The following is a 20,463-nucleotide window of genomic DNA, read 5'->3' on the forward strand; positions in this document are numbered from 1 at the left end:
ATAGCTTTGTTAAAGAATCTTCCGAAAACACACACTTTTGTTTATTTACTCTGTAGCCGCTTCACATTCTTGCCAACTTCTCTTCCAAGACAACCATTGTCGGTAGCACTTCTAAGTTCTAATTTTCAAATGATTATCAACGTCAAATTTTCCCAAATAAAAAAATCACTGTTTGGTTACTTTGTAGCTTGCTTCAAATTCTTACCAACTCTTTGGGTAAAAGAGGCCAGGGGGTGTTCAACAAGTCACTTTGCTGTAGCGAGACCGTACAATCATTACTCCTCAAGTACAATGAAAATAAAAAAGTAACGATACTTACCCAACATATTTCATAATACATGTTTTAAAATAAGAGTATTTTTATAAAATGATGTTATTTTTATAAAATATTTTACTAAATTATTATTTATGTTAAAACATAATTACGTAATGTATTGTAAAAAGTGACGTGTATTTATCATTTTTTATTAATTTGGCTCTAAGGTTTAGGCATATACATGCATGTACAAGAGTCTAGATAACTACTTGGTTTTTTTTTTTTTTTTTGGCTTGCACCTTGGCAAATCATGTGGTTTGTCATTAGCAAGCTCCTTTTCTTTTTCTTTTTACTTATAGCGCGAGCGATGTACAAGCATTTTGACTCATCATTTTCTAGTATTTTGTATTAAAATAGCTGGTTGGTGAGCAATGGAAGAAGCTAGCTAGCTAGCTAGCCAAGATCCTGGTGAAATAAAAATGATGCGCCATCCACCAAGACCTTGAAAGTTACTAAATAATAAAAAAATAAAGATACATTCAATGTGATATGCTTCTGATCAGGGCTCTCTCTTTCTAGTGTCATGTCACAACCCAACACTTGCTGATTTGAGCTAGACAATACACCACACTCCCCATTGATCAACATGATCAGTACCCTTTTTAAAATTTAACTCTCAAGTTTTGACCAAAGAACGGATTATATATTCTTTATTCTAAATTAGAAGACGTGATTTCCAATGACATCCCACAATCACATATAACTATACAAATATATATGAAGCTAGGGTTTTGCAAGTAGTTTTAATTATATATGTATATATATATTTATTTATTTATGATTCTTACAATCTACCTCGTACATGCATGATGAAATCTCGGTACGCCTCTAGCTTTGCATCATGATCATGTGCGCTGATATATGTTGATCTCTAGGTCTTTGCTAAACGCAATCATGGCGCGCTTTGAATATGATCTATATATTCTAGTATGATTAAGTTTTAGTTAAATTTAATTGGATGGTACAACCAAATTAAGAAACATCGAAAACCCACTTCAATGGTCATCATGATGATGATCATCATAAACAATATCATGAATTATTAACCCATTTGATTTTCTGATCATATTAATCATTCTTGACCTTTGGTCATTCGATATGATCCTAACACAATCTTTCATGTTTTCAATCAAGCTGCTAAATGGACCCCCCCTATATATATATATATATATATAATATTCTGGCCGCGCATGCATATATATGGAACTTGATTATTTATTTGCCACGCGGCCAGAAGTGATCGATGCATTAACCAACGTACGTGTAATATTCTCTTGCTCGCAGCCAAAATCATCATGTATATAATTGATGGTGTAATAACACGTCACTACAACATAACTAGCTTTTTGCGTTTAATATATATATTTGCGGCGTTATTTATGGTTGATGCAAAAGCTAATTATTGACCCAATGCAACGGCCTTTTGCGACACTAAATTTACCGTCGCAAAAAGCTACACTCGGCGTTAATGAATATTCGTGATGTTCATAAATGGCCGCTAATGATGCCTTTTCCTACCATTAAATTTTTGTTGCGTCGGCCAAAAGCAGCATTTTGAGGCGCCCGATTTCGCCTGAAATTGCTTGGACGGGAAATAGAATTTGCAACCAGTATTTAAGCTATTGCAGCGATTTTCTCCGACGCAAAATGTGGGTTGTGTTGTAGCGCGTGGATCATATGCATGGAAATTATGAATATTATTTTGTATGCTTCCTTTTCCTTGAGGCAAAATTATTAATGCCGGGCTGATGATCTATTAATTATTATTATTATTGAGCGCATTATAAATTCCTCGATCGGATGACTTTGATCTTTTGAGATCTAACAATTAATTAGTAATTATGTTTTTGTACAAAAAAGAAAGTTGTACGTTTAAAACATATGTACACTAGTAGTCGGATCGATGATCATTTAGTTAACACTACAAGAAAACTATTTATTTGTGGTCAATTAATTTCAACAAAATGACTATTTACAGTTAAAATGAATCTATTTTGATCAATAATAATCTTTTCGTCGCAATTAAATTGCCACAAAAGCTCATTTTTTTTGTAGTGTAACTTTCAAGGGACATCATGATGTAAACCTCAATCTAAGACAAATTAGACCCTTGACTGTATATAATTTGACAGTCCAATTACCGATCACAACCTTGTCGATCTATATATATATATATTATTCCATTCCAGCCTCTTGCATGCACCTTTAATTAAGTCGCATGCATGCAACAATCAGTAGATCAGAACAAGAAGATCATTAATTAATACCCTGCCAATTAATTAAACAGTTGTCAAAAAACCATGCCCTACTTTTTGGTAGATGGGAAATTAAGGCCTTTTGGCAAGTAATAGATGGGAAAACTCTAACTACCAAACCCTAATTTTCGGTTCACGGCCATTTATATACGTGTATATATATATATATATAGCTGTCTCTGTTGATGACCTGCGATCCCAAGCTAGAGAATTACAAGATAATTTAATCCTATTATTAAGGCCGACACGTACTATGATCAATGATCATATATATAAGGGATTTTCTTTTCTTTATCTAATCAATTTTTTTTCTTTCTCAAATTCATCATGCATGTTTTCCTCCTTTGTGTGCAGGTGGGCTTGTGCACGTACTGCACATGCCGACATGCGAATGGTTGTATGTTCAAGATTTTATTTAGGTTGGTGGTACGTACGTGTAGTACTGTTGTCTGCTTAAGGATTAAAGTTTAGTTTAGATTGAAAATACCTTCAATTCATCTCATCTTATAATTATAATATTTATAAATTTTCACATAAAATATAATAAATTAATTAATTCAATTTTTTTAAATTATAAAATAATAATAATATTAAAAAATAATATTTTATTTCATAACGTAACGGAGCTTGCACTGCGTTCTTTCAAAACTATGTGCATGAATACATGCATGCTTGTACGCACATGCATTCGCGCTAAGTAAAGTACTTAACTCATGTTGAAGTACAGACCTTTATGAACAAGAAAATGATTTGAGAGATATTTATAAGATTAAAGGGTGGGTCGGGAGAGTCATTATTATATAAAAAAACTGATGTACAGTCATTTTGCGTATTCAAAAGAGTACTGTCTTCAACGTCTGATCAGAAATTACCTTATATATATATATATTAATGCATATGTATGCATACATACCTACATATATATATATATTATAAGAAAAATGAGTATTTGTGATCAATTATTTATAACGAGAAAGATTACTTACGATAAAAATAGACTTATTTAACAAGAAATAATTATTTCATTAGAAATAACTTATTACTAATAAACAGTTTTTTTTTTTTTTATAGATATATAAACTCCTTTTATCATATTTTGTTACAGATGTAATAGTACTGATGATCATACCATCTTCTACACGAGCAATCTTTTGTTAATTTGTACGTATAAGTACTGTACTGGAGCTGCATGTGATCTAAAAATTCATCAACCTGCAGATGACCATAAAATAATCTATCATTCGCAGCCAGCTTGCACCTTCACAAGACTAGATCATCGATGATCATGAAAATGATAGCCAAACTAGTTTGAGTATAATTAATAATAATTCTGCAAACTTTTCAACTTTTCTCTCATTGAAGAGATTTAATTTAAACGCTGTCTGAATATTCTGACAGTCATTAATGCGAAATGCGAGCTAGCTTCGGATCAACGGTCTCTTTCTCTTTGACCAATCTTGTTTTGAATTTTCTTACATATTAATCATAAAAACACACTAATTTCAGCTTCAACACTGGAGCTGATCTCTCAGAAGATATATATATATATATATAGCGCTCAGCATGCATATAAGAGAGACACCCAGAAAACAAAACCCAAGCAATTATATAAGCCCCAACAATAATAACCAAAACCTGCTGGCCTGCTGCCCTCTAGCTAGCAAGGCGCTAATTCTCTCCCTCTGATCTCCTCGATCCGTGCAGAAACAAAGGCAGATATATAGAAGAGGATATTCTTTCGTGTCACATGCATTCTTAGTTTTTCTCTGTAGTGCATGTCTTGCTTTGAGGTCTATCTAGGGTGAGTACGTTTGAGTATATTCTAAAACTGGATATCTCAAACTTCTATCTTCCGTGATCATGCATGAAGCTAGTGGGTCTGCCTCTGCAGCAGAAATGCTATGATCGAGTCCACTAACAGTCCAGCTCGATCTCCCACTTATCACCTTGGCGTAACTCAGAAGCAAAAATCACAGCAATTCAACCAAAAAAGCTAGCTAGCTGCTCATACGAAATAAAACATTCGTGTTCTTTTCGCAATGCTAGCGGAGCCTTCCCTTTATAACCGATCCAGATCAGTATTTCACAGATTCACATAAATTGAGCTCTCTCTGTCCCTCTGATCACTGATCACACGTACAGATCAGAGAGAAATAGAAAAATAATACAAAAAGTAGAGCAATGGACGTCAGCCGGCTCTCAACCGCGACCATACTTCCCGACACGTTCCAAGGCGCCCGCGATATTGACATTACAGCTCAAATCGGATTGATTTGGCAACAAGCCAAAGCACCACTGATTGTGCCGCTGCTGAAACTATCATTGGCAGTGTGCTTGGCCATGTCGATAATGCTGTTCTTAGAGCGAGTGTACATGGGCATCGTCATTGTTTTTGTGAAGTTGTTTGGACAAAAGCCGGAGAAGCGTTACAAATGGGAGCCTTTCAGGGACGATGTGGAGCTTGGCCATTCAGCTTTCCCCATGGTTCTGGTTCAAATTCCTATGTACAATGAAAAAGAGGTTTGTAAAATAATATATAATACTACTCTTCCCAACTTTTGATTAAATAATTTATTTCTTTGATGTTTCTGTATCTTAGTTTTAATTTATATAATATAGTAGTGAAACGTACTTGATGTATATATATAGGTGTATCAGCTGTCCATTGGAGCTGCATGTGGGCTTTCTTGGCCATCTGATCGGATAATAATTCAAGTTCTTGACGATTCAACTGACCCAGCCATCAAGGTTCGGCATCACCTACTCTTAAATAAAATAGAAATAAAATAAGAAAAATTGCTAGTCAGATCCCTCTAGTATACTGATCAAAGTTACCTCAGTGCATTTTATTTTTTTTTAAATGTTATTATTAATGAATTTTTATATTTTTTTAAATATTTTAAAACGTTTTAAAAAAGAAAAAGAAAATTGAAGAATGAACTATAAAATAAAGATCTAAATAATTTAAATTATAAGCAAATCACAACATAGAACGTATCTATCCGAGTAGAATTAATTACAAACTATACCTTTATCTTTTGGAGACCGTCTCTAATTTCTTTATATATATAGTTATTATATATTTTTTGTTAATGTAAATGTGGCTTTCATTTTGCACTTAGTATTGAAATTTTTTTTTTATGATTTTGAATAGGAAAAATCTATTCATCATTTCTACACACCACATACCATACTTTTTTTTCTCTTATAAAATGTTTGATATATGGATGATAAGTAGAATAATTCAATAAATTTAAGAAGAATAAATTAAATTAAATTAAAAAAATTAAAAAAAAAATGATGTGTAATATGTGAAAATAATGAGTAACAAAGCTCTAGTAGAGTCACCAGCCTAAACGATATATTAATAGGGAAATACCCTAGCTACAAATGAATTACACAAAAATAATTTTATAAATTGATGTGGCTTGATATGATTCGTCAGATTGTAAATTTATTTTTATTGTAAAGTAGATCTAACAGATCAAATGAAACTACATCAATTTATAGAATTATTTTGTATAAATCTTTTATAGATGTAGCAGTAGTCATATTAATATACCTTTTAAAAAACATACTACTCTAACGTCGCCCCTCTTAAAAGTTGATGCAATAAGCTACTCATTATACTTTAAAAGAAAAAAACTGATAGCACCATTTCTTATTTTTATAATTTATAATATATGTATAACCCTTTTTACTATTAGTTATTTTTATAAAGTATTAAGTAAAAAATACACCTCATTTCAAACAAAATTAATGTAGAGATGATTGTAAAAAGAAATTGTAAATTACTTAAAAAAAAAAACTTTTCCTTTAAAGGTTACACTTCAAAGAACAATTATATATCCATGAAAACCCAAAAATTGCCCGAGTCGTACTCATACAAAACATTTCCAGGACCTGGTAGAAGTAGAATGCCAAAGATGGGTAAGCAAAGGCATAAACATAAAGTACGAGATCAGAGACAACAGAAATGGGTACAAAGCAGGGGCTCTTAGAGAAGGCATGAAGCACAGCTACGTCAAAATGTGCGACTACGTGGCTATCTTTGATGCTGATTTCCAACCTGAGCCTGATTTTCTATGGCGCACCATACCTTTTCTTGCTCACAACCCAGAAATAGCTCTTGTTCAAGCTCGCTGGAAATTCGGTAATTTAAACTTGATTAAGCTTGGTTAATCCTTGTTTCTTGGATGAGCCAATAGTCTTTGTATATATATGTATAAAAGTAACTACATTTCATGGCTGCTCCGCCATTATAAAAATAAATAAATTCTCCCGTTTCGTCGTTTTTGTTAAACCATCCTGGGAGTTGGGACATTGCACAGCTAGGGTCAATAGAATTGCTGCTTACATGTGTATTTAGATTCTCAATTATGCTGATGAAGGATTCCTTTCGTTCGGTTTCGGAAAGTATTTTTGCCCCCCAAGTATGCAACTTAGGATGAACTGAATGGAAGACTCTCAGCCATATCTTCTTAGACAATGCTTAATCTTATCATAAATTCTACATTTTTTGCCTACTTGATTATATTATCATAAAATCTCAACTTGAATCAATTGGCAGGGCTTCCTCTTCAATTTTTAAGTTTCTGTTGAACAATCTCTATGAAACCCGAGAGGAAAGGATTAGTTTTCATTATTTTGCCAAACATCTAAACAGTAAACTTTTGGGAGAGAAGTCTGATGGCCACATATTATTGCAGTTAATGCTAACGAATGCTTAATGACAAGGATGCAAGAGATGTCCCTGGATTACCATTTCACAGTGGAGCAAGAAGTGGGGTCCTCAACATATGCCTTCTTCGGTTTCAATGGTAAACCATATTTACCAAACGAGCTGACATTTTTTGTATTTCTCTACATAATAAGCTTCTATATGAGATTCAGTCATATAACATTGAGAACTTGATACAGGGACGGCTGGTGTCTGGAGAATTTCAGCGCTAAATGAGGCTGGAGGATGGAAGGACCGCACCACAGTGGAGGATATGGATTTGGCTGTCCGAGCTACCCTTAAAGGCTGGAAATTTGTATATGTTAGTGACCTCAAGGTATTAACAATATAACCCTGCAAAGCAAACAAAATTAGTTTTAGACTGATTTCTGTCCTCTAGCAGTGGGCTTTTCATTAAACATTTCATTGACTAAATCTCTACCTCAATGAAATAGCACAAGGCCCATTTATGGATGAAAAAGAAATGTGGATAAAAACCTGGGGCTTGATTCTGGAATAGTCAAGATCATCTTGCTTAGTATGAGAATTGTCTCACTTGAAATAAGTTTTTCAGTTGAAACCTTTGCTCCTAGTTTTCTAGTTCTATAATTCATATGCAGCTCTTTGTTTTGGCTCTACCTATTTTATTCAATTAATAATTCACTTGTGTCGTTACTTATATCTGTCAAGTTTTCTCTGGACTTATCCTGTACCAAGTTGTTATTATTTGGCCTTTTCAAGTTTGATCTAACATAAATGTGATTATAAATTTCAGGTGAAAAATGAATTGCCTAGTTCTTTGAAAGCCTTTCGTTATCAGCAGCACAGATGGTCTTGTGGCCCTGCTAATCTCTTCCGAAAAATGGCCATGGAAATTATAAGAAACAAGGTATGCTTCTTCTTACCTTCTCTTAATGTTTTCTGCTCCATTTAGAATGATAATTAATGATAGAAACGTGAGGCCAAAGGAATAATTTTTTTTAATTCAGTTTTTAGGTCTAATGTTTACTTTGTTGACACTTTTTTTTTTTTTTTTACAATGTATTGCAGAAAGTCTCACTGTGGAAGAAGTTTTACGTTATCTACAGCTTTTTCTTTGTCCGTAAGATCGTAGGTCATATTGTCACATTCGTCTTTTACTGTGTCGTTTTGCCGGCAACAGTCTTGGTTCCTGAAGTGGAAGTTCCCAAGTGGGGTGCCGTCTACATTCCTTCTATCATTACTCTCCTCAATGCGGTTGGAACTCCAAGGTCTCTCTCGTTTCAATATTCTCTCTTTTTAGCAAGCAAGTTGTAATGTTGTAGATTGCATTAGTCTGCCAGAAATTCTGACCTGCTCAAGTCCAACCCATAGGGTTACAATGGGGTGTGAATTGGCTGTCATTACTTTGTGGGATCATGCTATGTCCAAACTTGGTTCAAACATGGCCTATTCTAGCAATCCGTCGGAACTACTAGCTATATATGAAGGATAACCTAATAGACATTTCTTATCAATTCTAGTTTTATTAATTTCTAAACACGCTTTAACTTTATGTCATCTTGCAGATCATTCCATCTACTGATCTTCTGGATCCTCTTCGAGAATGTCATGTCACTGCACCGGACTAAGGCGACATTTATAGGTCTGCTTGAGGCAGGGAAAGTAAATGAATGGATTGTCACTGAGAAATTGGGAGATGCTCTCAAAACAAAATTAGGAACCAAAGCTCCCAGGAAACCGCGCTTCAAGGTTGGAGGAAGGTATTATTACCCGTAATTATGAATCACTACCATGACATGTTTAAAATCTCTTGAATTACACTTGTCCAAGTAACAAGGTGAATCCTATGTTGGGGTACTCAGAATAATATCAATTCTCAAGTAGGTGTAATGAGCTTTAGGTACCTCCTTGAGGATCTCTCCCAAGTTGGAAAGTAAAAAATGAGCAGCTGAAAGTAGAGCACTAGGGTGCTTTAGTAGTAATGACTGTGTTTTAGGTATACAGAAAACAGAGGAGAAAAATATCAAGTGATATCAAGTGATATGCTTAATACTTGAACTGGAATGGTTGTTCTAAAGTCCCTCATGTTTTCTGTCATTTCCTTGATATGTTCTGCAACAATTGTTACAGCATTAAGTTCCAACCATTGAGTTGGAATCCAGGAAGATAGATGCATGTCACCTCCATTTATAAAGTTTGCCTAGAAATGAAAAGCAAAGCATTTGATCCCTACATCTACCATGAAAATTGAGGATAAGAGGTTTACATTTGTTTCTCTTTTTCTTTTTTTCTATTGAGGATATGAAGGCTTGCATTTGTTTATTGATTGCACAAAAACAGGCTGCATTTGCTAGAGCTTGGTGTCGGGGCCTATCTCTTCTTCTGTGGGTGCTATGATATTACCTTTGATGGGAAGAACCGCTACTTCATATACCTTTTTCTCCAATCCATTGCCTTCTTCATTGTAGGGGTTGGTTATGTTGGCACCTTTGTCCCCAACTCGTAGCTGCAACTCGTTTGGCAAAGAATAATCTCAAGTCTATTTATTTTGTTCTCCCCAACAGAAGATGAAAACACGGTTCTTCTGGAGCTTCTTTTATTCAGAAAAGTTTCTGTTTCAGCTTATTAAAACAAAGACTGGTCATTCTTTTATTTGGAGAAATTATTGAAACACAAATCACATACTTGTGGGTGTAGTAGTCAAACGAAGTTGTATAAGTGTAATTCAAGGAACAGTTTTTTTTTTTTTTAATCTATCTGCAGTTCATTATAATGAAAGGATGCAACAAGCAAGTATCTGTATTGTTGACCAGAAGTAGATTGTGCATACTTTCTAGATAGGTTTGCTCAAGTACTGTTTGTAACAGAGAATTTGTTTGGGAATTTGTTTGTTCTCTAGAAAGCTATTGGAGTTGGAATAAGAGTTGAAAGTTTCACAAGACTATCCATCTATAATCCTTGTTTTTTTTTTTTTGTCTCAAATTTCCAATATTAGAAAAAAACTTAATGAAACTACACGAATGATGAACCCAATACAGAACTTTAAGACCTCGTTCGTTTTCACAAAATATCTCATCCCATCTCATCATTATAATTTTTTTAAATTTTCATATAAAATAAAATAAACGATTCAATTTTTTTAAATTCTAAAACAAAAATAATATTAAAACTATATATCCTAATAATATTTTATATTAACTTATCTCATCTCATATCATCTACGAAAGCAAACGAGACTTTAGTTTCAAACTAAATAATAAGGCAAAACCAATTTTTAACGACATCACAGGCATAAATGATAATCAATAATTTGGAAAAATTTAGAAAATGATGCTGGCTATGGGGTTCGAACCCATGCGCACTTATGTGCAGAAGATCTTAAGTCTTCCCCCTTAACCTCTCGGGCAAACCAGCTAGACTGTCTACTGTGATTAAAATAAGTATTAAATTATAAATAATACACTTAGAAACCTAAACCGTTCGATCCCCCGGGGGGCATTTTCACGCAGTCAGTCAACCATGAAATCTCTCACTGGATGCATTCTGAATAGGACACGCTGCACAACATGTTGCAGGTGGCGGAGGAGCAGACAATCTTCCCACCTGATCCCAAAGGCTTTAACTTCCATAGCATGTACTACGAGAGTACAATATAAAATTAAATTATTTTTTAAACATAATTTTCCCATTAGTTTAAAGTTGTCTTTCAAGAAACAAACAACACTTAAATTTAATCAATCCTTTATATATTTATTTAGATATAGAAATATTCTCAATCCATTTCATTTCATCTTATCATTATAATTTTTTTAAATTTTCATACAAAATACAACAAACAATTTAACTTTTTTAAATCTCAAAACAATAATAATATTAAAAATTAATATTATAATAATATTTTATTCAATTCATCTAAAGCTATTTTATCTCATTTGACTATCCAAACGAGCCAATTGATCAATCACTTTAGATAAGTATTATACAAATAAGAACCACCCTAACGAGAATCACCCTTTTCAATTTTTTCTCTTCCAGGCAATACTTTTTCTCTCTTCCAGCATATCAATATAATCCTCTCATCTTCATCTTCGGCCCCTCCCCTTGTTTGGCCAATGTCGGACCTGTCTATCAATTTTTTCCCAATTTTTCTTTTATTTTCCATCCGTAGCATCGAGATGCGTCGATCTGCTGCTTACCGACCTCCTACGACCGCCACGTTTCCCATCACCAAATTCTCTAGCTGCCGATCTGTTAGATGACAGACGAAAACCAACCAAAAGAGCAGCGCATATATCTGACATGCAGCTCACACTGCGCATGAGTCTCATGCGCTGCCGCACCATGGGGAGTCTGCACCCGCCACGCACGGCACCATCAGGGTCAACAACTTCGAATCTCTTAGATCCGACTTTCACCTTCTTCCCAAGAGTGACACATAACCTACACGCGCCTCTACAACCAGTTTTGGTCATTTGCCGACAAATCGATCAATCTCCTAGTTGCTACTTCCCTATGTTCCCATTTTTCCTAACCAATGATTAAAGATAAATGATCGTGAAAGTCTCCTTCAACCAGCCCAGACCAAACCAGCAAAGTGCAGCACACAACAATCCACTACGATTTCTAGTTATAGTTTTATAGTCTGTTTATCAAATTATGTAAAAATCACTTCAAGCGGCTTCCCCACATGGGAAATGGGTGGGAGCCTAATTTTTAGCTCCAAATCTCTCTGTTTTATTTCTCGTATGTTGTATGTGTTGATTTTGGAATGATTGTTGGGGACTCCCACCTCATTGAATTTTATATCTTGTAACTCCTTAGTCTATGAAATGTTTGCTTGCTTGAGAAAAAAAACAAAAACAAAAACAAAAAAAAAAAAAACCGCCCTAACGACCGAACACTTGTGGTCATCCAAAACCACAAATCATAGGCCAATCATAGGCCATGCTTACTGCATAAAGTTTCAAAGCAAGTAGAAGCCACTCCACATTTTTATAATCCACCGTGCATTGTTTCTTGACTATCCAACACATCTCAAAAATTGAATCCATAAAATAAGTTGATATCATCAATAATATCAATATTCTATCCCAACAAAATGGCACGGGTTAGAGCTGCTATATATAGAGTAAATAACGAATCTCAAATTCAGAAAAGAGCAGGATCGGCTGTTTGGTAATCAGCTTCATGTAATAAATAACTCAACATCAAATCGTCAAAATTGAAGAGACATGTAGAAGGCAGCCTGGGGAAAGCAGCTTCATTGTCCACAATTCCCTTGCCCACCCAAAATCTTTGCAATTATACTACCCTTATACTTCACAAGATCGACATCAGGTATTTCTACCTAGTGGCTACTGCCACAATACTGGATTCCACCCCCCCTATAATAGCATATGAAGGATAAATGACACCCAAATGTTAAAATGATCATCAATACCACCTTTTAAGAAACCAAAAAACAACTCGAGTGCTAAAAAATTAACCTCGCCAATTTGATGAGTATAATGAAGTTTGAAATTCTCAAGAAAAAACAAAAAGGTAGAACCTACAAAATTGAACAAGCTTAACGCTTAAATTGACGTTATTGCAGCAAATTACTTGACTTGATGCAGTATCTCGAGTGGTGGAAACACATCCTCCAAGAAAAAGTAAGATCTTCTGAAGATTGTTTTCACTTATTCGTAAAATTTCTATAAATCGTACCCAACTTATACCCGTTTATTTCAGGCAAGTATCTTCTGAGAATGATTCCAATAGGTCATAGTGACCATACCCATGAAACAGAACATTGATGAGGCTCTCTTCATCCTTTTGATATTCTTCACCATACTTTGCTATGTTTACCAAACCACCTGAGCTTCTATTTAACATGAAGACAGATATTGGAGTCCTGAAGTATAAATAGAGCACATTAGATTCGGGGCTTAATACAAGTATATAGATCACACAGCTTCAACATGTTATGTAAAGTTGTTCTGTTTCAATGTGGATCAATTGTTGAGACAGAGACTCCATCATGTTCACACACTATCAAGTTCCACATCCTTCCATTTATGAACTCTCAATCTCACAATTGTAACATATAATCACAAATAACAGCGAATTATTTCATGGAAGTGTAATTCAACTGTCCCAACTCCCCAGGCATAAGGATGAACATTTTCTATATGTAATGAACGGTGAAAACTCCAAGCACAATCATCAAAATGAGGATTCAGGTTCTCATGCAAATGGATTTTAGATATCATATTAGTCGAAAGATTGGAAAATGGTTTATTAAATCCTTGGGACAAAAAGGGGAAAAAAAAAATCATCTGAAACTCACTTCAAAACGTGAGAAGCCATCAGCAATTCAGGTTCTCCACCCCACACATAGGGTTGTTGAATTCTCTTCACATATGCATCAAAATCTCCTTCAATGAACCTATACATATTACCTAAAGAAAATCAATCACAATTTGGCGAACTAACCAATTCAATGCACACTAAGAAACCAATTATCACAAATCTTACCATTCTGTTTCCTTCCGCCTCTTCAAAAGCTCATCTACAACCTACAATACCACACCTGGTTAGAAATCAAGGTTATTCTAATTTCAACGAATAAAAATGGGTTCTTATTAGCCATACCTGAGCTCTTAATTCATCAGCAAGTTCTCTCTGACGATTCTCATCCGGAGCTTCTTCCCCAATTCTCAAGCAAGCCCCATGTGCTAATGCTCTAAATAGGCATCGACCATCCGCCAGCACCCCTGTAATGACATCATCAACATAAATAGAACAAGTACTTCACTATTATAAAAAATTCCGCCACATTAAACAATCACTTGGAAAACTTTTGAATCCATTCTTCACACAGAATATTCATTCGATGTCAAATATTCAGTGGAATTTCCTGTTATTTAATAGTTACTGCAATTTAAGAGAAATTAACAACACCTGAACAAAGACTTCCAACATTTAAAATTAACTTATTAATCAAATTGGGTTTAATATAAATTCATACGAATCATCCATATTAAATAGATTTATACTATTATGATTATACTAATAGTTCATTAACTATCATAACTTTACGCTGAAAACAAACCTTAAGAAACTGAATCCAGCTAAAAAGATTAACTTCATCGATAACTTATTCATCAACTCGAGTTTCATTTTTAGAAAAAAAAAATCGAGAACTGAAACAAAAGATGAAGACAATTAGTATGTAATGCAAGTGACCTGTGACCCTGTAATCAGCAGAGCCATCACTGTTCTTATTAGCGTTTGAGTCGATTACATCGCGACCGACGAGCTCATTAATCTTGCAAGCGTTCAAGTCAATTGAATCGCAAGCTTCGATTTTTTCTTCCAAAACTGCCGCCTCAGGATTGCCATCGATTGCCAAATCCAGCGGCGTGAGGCACGCGCAGACGCCAAAGAGCAGCCGAGCTGAGTCGGGCAGGTGAAGCCACCGGGCGGGGCGTGCATCCCACGCGGCATTCCACGACCCCTCCCCACTCCGCTCACGCCTGAGCATCGCCTTCCGCCGGAGCAGGAGATCGCTCGGTATACCGGCGGCTCCGCAGGGCATGATCGCGTGCCATATGGACGCTGCACCACCGCCGAACGAACCTTCAAGCCGACAAGCATTAGAGTGGTGGCGACGAGGCTGCCGGTCTCCGCGGAAGCCAACGAAATGTATCGGACTCCGGCGTATCCGGCTGCTGTACGGATAATGATGAGCCTGCGAGCCGTGGACGGAGGAGGAGGAGGAGAGGATCCAAGGCTTGGGGCGCACGCACAGTACAGCGAGCATGACAGAGAAAGCAAAGTAGGCGAGTGTACGATGCGCTTGGGTGGTTACTGGTGCTTAACCTACGCACCCATTCTCTCCCAACATCGATGCCACTATATAGTATGACCCGACTCGCAGCTTTCTCCCTGCGACGGGAAAAGCGAAGCAAATAATTTTGGAGAAAATAAATTTTCCCATTTTTTAATCTTGATAGTGCATAAATAATAGAAGAGACAGAAAAATAAACATTCTATTTAAAACTCTTAAATTTAGATTAGAAAAAAAAATAAAAATAAAAATAAAAAAAACTTAAATTTGAATTAGAAATAAAGAAAATCTTCATGTTTAATTAAGGGTATAATCTTGCCTAAGACTTGACAGCTGTAAACTTCCCGGCGAGTTGCACGTGCAGCAGCAGCTGTGAGCAGGTCACGTGTTATTTAACAAACGAAATGGTTATAAACTCGCTGTAATAAGTTATAGTTGACGTATTAAGTCAAATCTATATATACAACAAAAAAATTTCTTTTTTTGTCTCTATATGCCATTTAGTCATTATTTCCAAGGTGATGATGAATTATATTATTTATATATAAAAAGCCTCTTCTTTTCCCACGCATTAATTTCTCCCCCGTTTAGTCTTTTTCAATGGAGTAGTGCCACATCCAGTGATCCACCCTTTTTGCCACATCATTATCGAGGGTCAAATGTCCCTTAAACCCCCTTTTACCAAGTTCTTTTTTTTTTTTAGAATTTTTGCTTGAATTGACAAGAGTAATATTAATTTAATAATGAGGAAACAATTTTGAAATCTTTTTTTTTTTTGAAATTTTTTTGGAAAATAATAAAATTACTACTAAATAACAACTTGTATACAATTATATAATATAATAATATTATTTTAAACTTTATTTTGACTTTTACTTTTGATTTGATGTGTTTAAATATAGTAATATTTTTTTATTATATTTAAAGTTATCTATAGGATGTTAGTTCTTTTTTCTATTTCTATCGGCCCATGTTAGAGTTACGTGGGGGCCCAAAGAAGCCACTCAATACATGTGAAAACCTGAAGGGTTTGGGTCTGGGGTTTTCACTCACAGGCCCAGGTAAGGTATGTCATGTGGCTCATGGGTCTGTACTAATTAGTAGACATTAATTCATGCTATAGATGGAGTTATATAAAATGTACAAAAGAACATACAATCTAAAAATATGAAAAAGAATGTGGCTGCTGGGATTCGAGCCCAGGTCTCCACGGCCACAACGTGGAATTCTTACCACTAAACTACAGCCACAATTTTGTATTCTTGTACGATAATAAAAATAGGTAATTAAAAGTAGATAGCCTTATCAGCCAGCAGCCTACTTTTTCAAACTCAATTTCAATGTGGTGGCCGGTGAGAACTGAGAAGAAACTTTGTTCTGCTGGCCGTATTAATAAGAGAAATAATATTTAAAGTTGTAGAATGCGGAATCATTGTGTAATTTTTTTAAAAAAAAAAGAATAAATATAGGGTTCACATGAAAAAAAAAATTAATTTTTTAATAATAAAATTTACTCTTTTTTTAAGTGATTGTGTGCGTTTGCATATTTTACGATTATATATAGTATTAGTCTATTAATAGTACTATGCATGATGAGATGAAGAGGGGAATAATGAAATATTTATTAAGACTGTGTTTAGAGGAACACAATTGTTCTCAGATTATTTTACTATTATTTATAAACTATTTCATTATTATTCTCATATGATTTGAGATATTTTTAATATCCAATCGGAGGCTAAAGGTATCAAAGGATATTGGAGACCCACTTTATATGTTTCTTGTCATACACACACGCAAATATAATGGGTTGAAAGTAATACTACTAGAATTTCCAGGTAGCAAGCAATTAAGAGGTGGCCCAGATCATGCCGGTGGCTTTTGCCCTAAGTCACACGTACATGAGATCATATCGGTTATAATGATCTGATCGATCATGGATGAGATCGATGTTGGGTTTGAATGCCCCCGACAACAATCTGATCCATTGCTTAAGAGAAAAGAAATGTTGATTCTCATGCATTTCCGCGTCGATCCTAGCAGCTTGGACAGTACTTGATCTCTCTTCTTTTTTGTATTTAATTTTTAGGGTTTTTGGAGGGATGAGCGGACTACGTACGTACGTACGTACATGAGGCGCTTTGAGAAGCAAAATCAAATCTATGCAAGGCGCTTTAATTTTGTTCATGTGTCCATAACGATCGATCACTGATCGATCAATGGTGGCAAGCATATGATATAGATCAGATGCATATATAATAATAATAATATACTGTCATTGGGTGCCAATTAGGTAGGTATATCCATTAAGTCGTAGTAATAGTAATTACCAACAAGAACAAGAACAAGAACAAGAACAAGTACTATGTGTTTAAGAACATTGGTTGTAGCTCCGGTCCCCAGCACTTGCATAAACATATGTATAACATATGTAGTTTTTTTAACAACTTGATCTGTCTTTATAATTTATAGCTTAATTAATTAAGCTAGCTAGGGTTTTTCTCCCGACGAATGTAGCTTTTATCTTTACTGCATGACTTTGTTGTAAGCAGAAACAAAAGGCAGCCGACAGTAGTACTAATTATTTCTCTCTTCACACGTTGTACGTGTTTGTTCTGTGTCCTTTAATTCAGCCGGCCCAGTCAGCTGTACCAATGAAATCTCTACTTTTGTTATGAAACCTAGCTAATTCGATTCTAACATCTTTATTATTATTTTTTATTTTTTATTTTTAAAAAAAAAAAAAGATGCTTTGATGTGATCTTATTATAAAATTGTACGTTGATCATATGATTTATAGGGCTGATCAGGGTTGACACTCGAGTTTAACCCTTAATGCATGGTTATTTAAATTGAAATTTGTTTGACGTACGTACGGCACCTTAGCTTCCAATTAACTAAAGTAGTTGTTGGCGGAATATGATAAGGGTATAAAGGTATATAGAGAGATACCCGGCCACGAGTACTATCACATTTCCATGTGTGCAGTACTGTGCACGCTAGCTACCTAATTCCATGGGTACTGATCATTTTCTTTTCCTCCATTTGCATTTAGGGTTTCGTAGACCTCGATCGTGAGAATCAAATCTATATATATATATATATATATATGCTAGCTTTAATTTGAGTCCATATATATTAACGGTGGGCCGACGTTAATCGTGGCACAGATCAGATGCAGTAGTACTAGTACTACTCATGCATGAGCCATTGAATTAGGTGCCAAAGTTTTCTCTAGTACGTACAAGTAGTAGTACTACTGCTACTTTAAATTAAAACAGAATAAATTAAGATCGCCACAAGGTAATTGGGCGGGGGGGAAACAAAATAAGGAGATATTTAGATTCAAAATTTACTTCAACTCATCTCAACTTATCATTACAACTTTCTCAAATCTTCACACAAAATATAATAAATAATTTAACTTTTTCAAATTTCAAAATAACTTTTCTAAATTTTCACACCAAATATAATAAATAATTCAACTTTTATTCTACTACCATCTCAACCCATCTCAACTCATCTCTGAATCCAAACCTCTCATAAGTCTAATTATTTATTCTAAGTTGAATAATCTTTCTAAATGTAAGGCCAGGCATTGGTTATAGCTAGCTAGCTAGAAAGCTCACGTGCGTACCCAACTCGATCGGCAGGCAACTCCATAAAAACGTAAAAAGTAAGTTTAATCAACAATACTATTTATTAATCACTATTTATTTTCATACTTTATATTGATAAAAATTTTTTTAAACTTGTTATCACCCTGGCGCAAGCTAGCGCTAGAGGTAGCTAGTTATAATCTTCATCATCGACCGCTATTAAGGACTCTTTAAGGTGCAGTTTGTATAGTAATTAATTGAAATGAGATGAGTTGAAATATTAAAAATTGAATAAAATATTATTATAATATTATTTTTTAATATTATTATTATTATTTTAAGATTTGAAAAAATTAAATTATTTATTATATTTTATATAAAAATTTAAAAAATTTATAATGATAAAATAAGATAAACACTTTAATATCAAACAGAGCTTAATCAATAATTCTGGTAATAATTACTGTAATCAGAGTTTTCGTGATCAAGTGGCTTAATCACTGTCCACAGTCCTTGAAAATAAAGTTAAGAAAGATTGGCCCACGCATCATGTCTAGCTATCACGTTAATTAGAGCAAAGATGGATTAAAGATGCAGATAGAAGGCAAAGACGTATTTGGAAAGGAAGGAATATAGGAGATGGTTATAAGAAACTGTTTGGATAGATAAACGATTTCATCTTATCATTATAATTTTTTAAAATTTTTATATTAAATATAATAAATAATTCAATTTTTTCAAATCTCAAAATAATAATAATATTTTAACTATATTTTATTTAACTTTTTATTTTTATCTAAAATCATCTCATCTCATCTCATTTTACTATTCAAACAGTTCCTAAAAGTGTATATATTTATATATAAAAGCTAGAAGCATTGTATTTGAGGTCACGCGCCACCCCTAGGCCAAGAAAGTCCTCATTCAGCTTCTCGATCTTACTTAAATCCAGACATCTTCTATGTAAAATGATTAGATGTATCATTGAATACGCATGTCTAAGTCTTAATTTATTGATTTATTTTTTAATTATTATCGTTGATTTATTAATAGGATGACACAACATGAAGCATAAAACGGGAATTACAATCTCATTCTACTTTTTATTTCACTGCAATAAAATTATATTATAGTGAATAGTGGTAGAGATATAGCATTTAGTATTTACTCATTCTACGAAAACAAACGGATTGCAATGGAATTGTCATAAGAATAATTATTCTCATCAATTACTATTCATTACCTCACACCTCACATTCTATGAAAAATATCTTACACCTTATGAAAAAAAAACTGTCAGATGTAGAGTGTGGAGATAAATAGTAGTTAATGTATAGCAAAACTCACTGTCATAATTACTCTCAGTATATTAAAAAAAAAATTTTAAACCATTAATTACGACATACAAAAACTATTATTTGTTGCTGTTTTTATTTATTTTAAATAATAAAGAATAAAAATGCAATCCAAAATATAGCTAAATAGATTCATTTTCAAGAGCATATAATATATATGAATAATGTTATATACAAGTTGCAAATAGACAAATCTTATACAAGTTTTTTGTAAAAAAGTAAATTATACTAATAAAAATAGTTTTTTTTACACTTTTTTAAGGTAAATTCCACATTTTTACAAGAATTTGTATGAGATTTATCTATTTAGAACTTATACAAATCATTTCTCGACATATATATATATAGAGAGAGAGAGAAATAACTGCAATGACATAATTATTGGTAAATCACAACACGACCCTT

General features: G+C 34.0%; 2 protein-coding genes and 2 non-coding genes across 4 annotated transcripts; 1 reads left to right on the forward strand and 3 right to left on the reverse strand.

Moving 5' to 3' along the window:
• Positions 1-4,151: 4,151 nt before the first annotated feature.
• Positions 4,152-10,217, forward strand: LOC109015482 (glucomannan 4-beta-mannosyltransferase 9-like). Its single transcript, XM_018997956.2, has 9 exons — positions 4,152-5,091; positions 5,221-5,319; positions 6,472-6,724; positions 7,281-7,391; positions 7,492-7,628; positions 8,067-8,180; positions 8,342-8,541; positions 8,839-9,033; positions 9,614-10,217. Exons 1-9 carry the CDS (start codon positions 4,753-4,755, stop codon positions 9,777-9,779), a joined length of 1,614 nt encoding a protein of 537 aa, XP_018853501.1. The 5' UTR covers positions 4,152-4,752; the 3' UTR covers positions 9,780-10,217.
• Positions 10,218-10,604: 387 nt separating this feature from the next.
• TRNAL-UAA lies at positions 10,605-10,687 on the reverse strand. The gene has a single exon. It is a non-coding gene; the product is annotated as a tRNA-Leu (tRNA).
• Positions 10,688-12,846: 2,159 nt separating this feature from the next.
• Positions 12,847-15,227, reverse strand: LOC109015472. The gene is made up of 5 exons (XM_018997948.2): positions 14,501-15,227; positions 13,907-14,028; positions 13,790-13,830; positions 13,602-13,700; positions 12,847-13,166 (listed from the first exon to the last, which is right to left on the reverse strand). Exons 1-5 carry the CDS (start codon positions 15,075-15,077, stop codon positions 12,995-12,997), a joined length of 1,011 nt encoding a protein of 336 aa, XP_018853493.1. The 5' UTR covers positions 15,078-15,227; the 3' UTR covers positions 12,847-12,994.
• Positions 15,228-16,282: 1,055 nt separating this feature from the next.
• TRNAH-GUG lies at positions 16,283-16,354 on the reverse strand. Its single transcript has one exon. It is a non-coding gene; the product is annotated as a tRNA-His (tRNA).
• Between the last annotated feature and the right edge of the window lie 4,109 nt (positions 16,355-20,463).

The sequence above is a fragment of the Juglans regia genome, chromosome 14 (genome assembly GCF_001411555.2).
Source record: "Juglans regia cultivar Chandler chromosome 14, Walnut 2.0, whole genome shotgun sequence".
Taxonomy (NCBI): Eukaryota; Viridiplantae; Streptophyta; class Magnoliopsida; order Fagales; family Juglandaceae; genus Juglans; species Juglans regia.